General features: G+C 28.9%; 1 protein-coding gene across 1 annotated transcript in view; it reads right to left on the bottom strand.

The window, feature by feature from the left end:
- LOC117169075 (transient receptor potential-gamma protein) overlaps positions 1-6,808 on the bottom strand; it is a 145,816-nt gene that overhangs the window by 64,634 nt on the left and 74,374 nt on the right. Inside the window, exons 3-4 of the mRNA XM_033355190.1 lie at positions 5,724-5,961; positions 2,566-2,714 (exon numbers count right to left, since the gene is read on the bottom strand). Of these exons, the coding sequence (XP_033211081.1) occupies positions 2,566-2,714; positions 5,724-5,961 (387 nt within the window). The remainder of the gene's footprint in view (positions 1-2,565; positions 2,715-5,723; positions 5,962-6,808) is intronic.

Below are 6,808 nucleotides of genomic sequence, written 5' to 3'. Positions count from 1 at the left end.
TAATAAAAATATATAATAAAAAATATAATAATAAATAAAATAATAATAAATAAATAAAATTAAAATTAAAATTTTGAATTAAAAGCCTTTCAAATTAAAGCTTTAAACTTGTTTTAGTTCAAGCGCTTGATAATTTAGGCGTATGAAATGAAAGCTTTTGACATTTTATTTTGAAATTTTTTAAATAAAAGCCCGTAAGCTGCAAAATGTAAATTGTTTAACTTTTATACAATATACAGTTAAATGACTTCTAAAAATAGAAATACACACTATCATTTTCAGTACTATAAATCGAAGAATGAATCAAAAAATTGATTAATTTTTATAATTATATCAATATAATTAATTTGAAGCTAAAAAAATTAACTCATGCATACAAATTTTCCATACGTCTAATTAAAATTTTGTTATGATCTTGGAACTCGAATTTTTCCTATACAATTTTTGGAAAATCCTGCGTTTTTAGTTTTTCTAGGAATTTAAATTGAAAAATTCTATTCTTTTCAAACCTTTCAAGAATCTAAAAGGGCCTTTTAATTTTTTATCACAAATCTTCAAAAGTCTGCATTTTGTTTTAAGTGTTTAGAAATCTTTTCAAATTTTAAAATATTTTTTAAACCTCTCAAAACTTCTAAATATCTCTTAATTTTACCAATTTGATAATTATTCAATTGTTATATAATAATATGGAATTAATTAAAACTTTTTTAATATTCTCTGCACAATAATTTTCCAAAATATAAAATAATTTAAGATTTTCCGTGCAGTATTAGGAAAATGTTGTTATTTTTGTCAAACTTAGGAACATCCTTAAATATCTTCAAAATTTTGGATTTTCAATAAGTCTGATATTATTTTAAAGATAATTACTCCTGATTTAATACAAATCTCGGAGTTGATACAATCATAGTTTAATAAAATCTATCGCACTCTGTCACTAAAGATTAATATATTCCAAATAAACTTACACACTTTTGAATAAGGTTTTTTCCATTGAAATGCATTTCCCTGTCCAAATTAATTGATATAATTTTTTTTTGAATAAATAAGTTTTCTGATTTAAAATTGCGTTTGGTAAATAAAGACATATAATAATATAATTTTATGAAATCGTTATTATAAAATAAAATTAGATTTTCATTATAATTTTAATAATTTGCGAGAAGTAAAAAATGTTTGTCATATCTTAATTGAAAAACTAATAGGAAAAAAACCAAAAGATCATTTTTTGTTCAAAGAAATTAATTTTCAAATATTTGAATTAATTATCGCTATTAGTTTTTGCGTCTCTTACATTTTTAAATCATTTGAAAATTTATAATGTCTTACTGAACATGTACGATGGAATTTAAAAGAATTTTGGACCCAACAACATGTATTTTAAAAAAGGTAGCACTAACAGGTAAAATATAGATGGATTCTGACTTCTATTTATTGCAAATTAAATGATTTTATTTAATATTATTATTATTATAATTTTATGATTAGTTAGTTTCTTTAAAATGAGTAGTTTTAGTTTATTATTGCAGAATAAGCAAATAGTTTAAAATAAACTTTGAAAGTGTCCTTGAAAAAATTAAGGTTCATTAAAATGTATTTTCATGGAAAAACTAAAGATCTTTGAGGCTTTCAGTATGCAGCAGTTGGCAAACGTACAGCAGTGGCCTGTATCCAAACACTGTGGAATATTTAGGAGCCGTTTCTTTTGAACAAATTAAAAATAATTCAAAAATTGTGAGAACCTGCTTGCATTACATTTGTACTCATTAGAATTAAACAATTTGGCGCTATTTGAAACAGGAAAAAACTACTTTCAAATTGCAGTTGTTTACTAATTCAGATTTAGAAAGTAAGAAATCAGAATGACTTCAAGAGTTTCTTAGCCCTGACACATCCTTGAAATATACGCTTCGTAAATAATACGTTTTTCCAATTGTCAAAAAATGCTGGCAGCAGAAATTGAGCTCGGACTTTCCGGTTACGAACTCGGAGCACCACCGCCTGATCTAACCGGGAGTTTGAAGGCACTCAGAACGTGGTGTGGATTAACGTGCCTATATTTAAAAAAAACTTTGTTGCCAAAAAATCCTAAAAAGCGCTTCTTATTAATTGAGCAGATTACAATTTTGGTAATGGTCTACAAATTGAAAGCATTATGAATCTAAACACAATTCCGAAAGGTTTTTCTTCCCCTTGTCAGACTAGCACAGTTATCTCAATTCAAGGACCTAATACACTCAACTCTCAGTTTAGTTTCCCACGGTTTAGTCATTCCTAGAACTTCTGGCCCCCGCAGATTCTCATGGAAGCAGGGCGAGAGCAATCGCGAGTCTCGAATTGGGAGTGCGCAGTTCGCGAGTACTCAATCGAGTATATTGCACAGTGCTATATATTTGAATTGTAAACGGTTTAGACGGCCCTGAATATTTACGTTTCGATTCCCCCGATTTTGTTTTAAGGCTATTTGCAGGTAACCTCTGACATGAAAACTAAACCGATAGTTGGGTGTATTGAATAAAAAAAAGGTTTAATTGAAAAATTGTTCCAGAATGTTGGCAACCTTACCCGCATCGAACATCATGAGGCATTGGCAAAGTAGATCCTCGATCAAGAAGGATCTTTATTATCTCATAGTTGTCTCTGTGAGCCGAGAGGATGAGGGGTGTTATATCTGGCGTGAAAGTTGCGGTATCCGGGTCTAAAGCTTCCCAACTCTGAAAAGTAGTTGGAAATTTAAATTACCTTATTTTAGAAACATAGAATCCTTTGTCGTGGACTTTTTTCGAATTGTTTTCTAATTCATCAATTTTTTAACATGCACATTTAAAAAGCAGTCTAGTTCATTCAAAATTTGTTTATATTATTTTTGATTAATTCTTCAGCAGAGGAATAAATATTTGAATAATTTTTTCCAAGTGTGTCATTAAAATGTATATTGGAGAATGCTTTGGTTGGCACTGGTTTTGAGCTGTTCGACTGCGATTTATTGATAAGGGTGAGAATATGTCAGATAAGTTCATAAAGATCAAGCTTGCGGTCAATTATAATTTCATTTCAACGCTGGTTTGAATTCCCTGACTTGATTGGTTTGGAAGCTGACTAAATTCCAACCTAGAATTTCTTCATTTTTCATCTTCCACTGAAAATCTTGCACCTGCTAGCGAAATTAAACGCCCATCTCTCTCCTCTTGTGGGCAACGTTAACATTTTCCATTTTACGACCACTTCTGACGAAGGAGCTTTATTTGATATATTCTAGGTTGAAAACGTAAGCTATCGTTTACGTTAGGTAAAAGAGAAATAGTTTCAACTTTTTATGCTTTATTTTTGGATTTGCAAACCTAGTTTTTTATACTTCACTTTTTATTAGACTTTTACTGCTATCATGCACATGCATTTTGCATGTTAAAAATAATTGCTTTGAACATACAAATACATTTAGTGTAAGCAATACTTTATTTTTCATACATTTTAGAAAAAAACTACGTAGAAAGCATCCTTTAAGCAAGAACTGATTATGATTCGTGCAACGATAAAATATAGTATACATTTTTGTATTTCCTTTCTATATGATTTTTTAATTCACTATTTGTCAACGATAAAAGTCACAACAAGGCGTTTGTTGTTACGGATTTTTCTTGAAGCCAAAGATAGAGCCGTTTCCTTCATCCCAGATAAGCTTTAAGCCACTGCTAATAAAACACTTTTATTTCAGTTGAAAAAGCAAAAGAATTTGTCTAATGCTTATTTAAAATAGATCCATACATATTTATTTAATTATTTTGTTATTTATTGTCGAAGTTATGCCTCTAATTCATTAATAAAGAAGAATATACATTAATAATTCATTTATCGATGAACATTCTAGTTGTAGATGATCAGGGTTCCTACAAACTCCCTATTTCAAAATTCCCTGACAGTTACACATTTTTTTGAACTGCGAAAAGACGAATTGTCCAAAAGCTAGTTTTCGACCAAATAAGATGATTTTGCAAACAAACAGTTGCATTTGCGGTAAAGATATTAAACATTTTCATTTATAAGGAAATAGTTCAACTTCTAAGCAAAAGAGATATATTTTTAATAAAATTGTTAAATTTTCAAACAGATAATTAATTTTTCAAAAACGTAATTATATTTTTAACTTTATAGTTGAGTTTCCAAATAAAAAAGAATGATTTTCAGCAAGAAATTGAATAATTAAATTTTTAGTTAAAAACACTAATTTTCAATCAAAAGAATACGAATTCACGACAAAAAGATAAGTTTTAAACCAAACAAATGAAGTTTTAACTAAAATTAGGAATCTTCGAACAAAAAATGGATTTGTAACAAAATAGTCGAATCTTCGACCAAAGCGGATCTATTTTTAAACAAACAGTTGCATTTTTAACATGAAAAAAATTCTACCGAAGGTGATGAATATTCAAACCAAAAAGACGAATTTTCAACATAAGACATTATTTTTCTAGCAACAAGATTTTTTCAGTCAAAAAAGAAAAAAAATCCATGAAATGTTTGAATTTGAAAACAAAAAGGTATATTTTTTTACGAAACAGATAACTCTTTACCCCAAAGCTATGAATATTTAATCCAAAAGCTCGCTTTAAAGAAAAAAGTTGAATTTTCTCTCAAGACAACAGTATTTTTAACAAATTAATTTATATAGTTCACGAAAAACTTGAATCTTTATGCCAAAAAATACGAGTATTCTGCAAAATAATTTAATTCTAAAACCAAAAATATTAATTTTCAACAACAATATGAACAATATAAAAATTTATACGTTGAATCTTTAACTAAAAGCGATCAATCTTTTCTCTCAGGATTTTTCCCCTGCAATTTACAGAAAGTGAAAAGGCTTCCTGAATAAATTGTGCAAAGTTGATATCGATATCTTTTACATTATTATATGATTTAAATAACGACGTTAAAAATGATTATTTTTTTTGTAAAGGATATTCAGCAATTTTTAAAACATCTATGACTTGTTTATACAAACTTTATTTTGTTTAAATTATTATCTTCTACTGTAAATCGTGAAAAATTATTAATTTTTGCAATTAATGACATAATTAAGTTAAATACATAATCAAATAAATATTAGTAATTATTTTCTGCAATTAGTGACACAAATAACGAAATTGAATTGTAATATTATTTATTTGAAATATTTTGAAATCATTAAAATAATTAATAATCATTCTCTTACGCCTTTTCATAGGACATGTGGAGAAATGTCTACTTTTTTCGTATATCTCACACTATTTCGTTAATTACAGAAAATAATAACTTTTTAAGATTTCAAGGAGAAGAAATTGTCCAAACAAATAAAAATGGTTTAAATAATTACTATATATTTTAAACAAGATATAATACTCTTGACATTCATCCACTTTATATAATTTATCCCGGATGATAATCACTTTTTACGAATAACAGATGAAAAAATTGTTTAAACAATTAATAATTGTTTGAGCAACAGACCCAAATGGTTTTCTCAGACATTCCCTAAATTTTGTTGACATTCCAGTATTCCCTGACTTTCCAGGATTCCCTGACCTGCAGCAACCCTGCTGATTTTATATTTTCTAAGAATGAAGAGATCCCAGAAACGCTATTCAGAAAACGGCATCGATTATGGCGATAAGAAAATGTTAGAATCATTTTCAGCTACGCATAATGCTACGAACGGGCAAAGCAGACGATACAGAGCTGCTTACGTGTAGCTCGCCCTTTTTTTTAATGATATCTTCATGTTCCAGAAGGACCTCCACTGCCTCGACAAACTCTTCAGAAATCGCATGAAGTAAAGCATCCTTAGTATCAACTTTATGTTCTATTAGCAGCTCCACCATCTCCAAATTTTCGTTGTCTATGGCCATCAGCAGTGCGGACCTTCCTAATGGATCCACACATTTCACGTTTATGTACCCTGTGTCCTGAGCCCTCTGCAGCATTCTGCAACAGCACACTTGAAAATTAGGGTTCCGAAATGAAAAAAAATTCTAATACACATCCTGGCGAAATAATTTTAATATAATCTTTTTCTTTCATTAGCATATTGTATAGAAGAACTTAACTGTGAATTCCAATTGTTCATGCACAGTCACATCAAGCTTAACCAGCTGATGATGACTGACATTTTTGTTTACTTTCTTTTTAAAATTAGAAGTGGTATTCCTTTACCGTCCAAACATTTCTTTAATCACGTCCAAACATGTTCATGAGTGAAAAAAGTTCCGCTCTCATTTTCAAGAAATAAAACAATATTTTTGAATCAAAATTGTATTGAATCGATTCATTAACTCAATAGCTGAATAGAAAATCCTCACTTTTGTCCAAATTAAAAATTGAATTTTTTATCTCTGCCCATGGTTTTATCACGTCTAAAGCGTAGAAATCGCGCGAAAAAAATTCCCCTCCTTTTTTCAAAACCTAATACTATTTTTTTTGCTATATTTTTCGCATTGATTCAGTAAGTCAATATTTGAAAAGATACTTCTTGTGTTTTTTTTGTACAGAAAATGTGATTTTTTATTACTGTTCAAAGTTTTTATCACGTCTACAAATGCTTTACGAGCGAACAAAAATATTATCTACAGTTAATCGAAATGTAATCATATTATGAATTAAACTTTTTTTTATTGCTTCAGTAACCGATAGTTACCAATGAAACACTTACTTTTTTTAAATTGACAAATGAATTTTTTACGAGGGTAGTTCAATAAGTCCTTAGAATGACCAACAGATGGCGCGCGAATCGCTCCAAATCATCTGTTTTCAGTCAGCACCACTCCCGACTAGA

This window comes from Belonocnema kinseyi, chromosome 3, assembly GCF_010883055.1.
Source record: "Belonocnema kinseyi isolate 2016_QV_RU_SX_M_011 chromosome 3, B_treatae_v1, whole genome shotgun sequence".
In the NCBI taxonomy this organism is placed as follows: domain Eukaryota; kingdom Metazoa; phylum Arthropoda; class Insecta; order Hymenoptera; family Cynipidae; genus Belonocnema; species Belonocnema kinseyi.
This window is presented reverse-complemented; position numbering and strand designations above follow the sequence as displayed.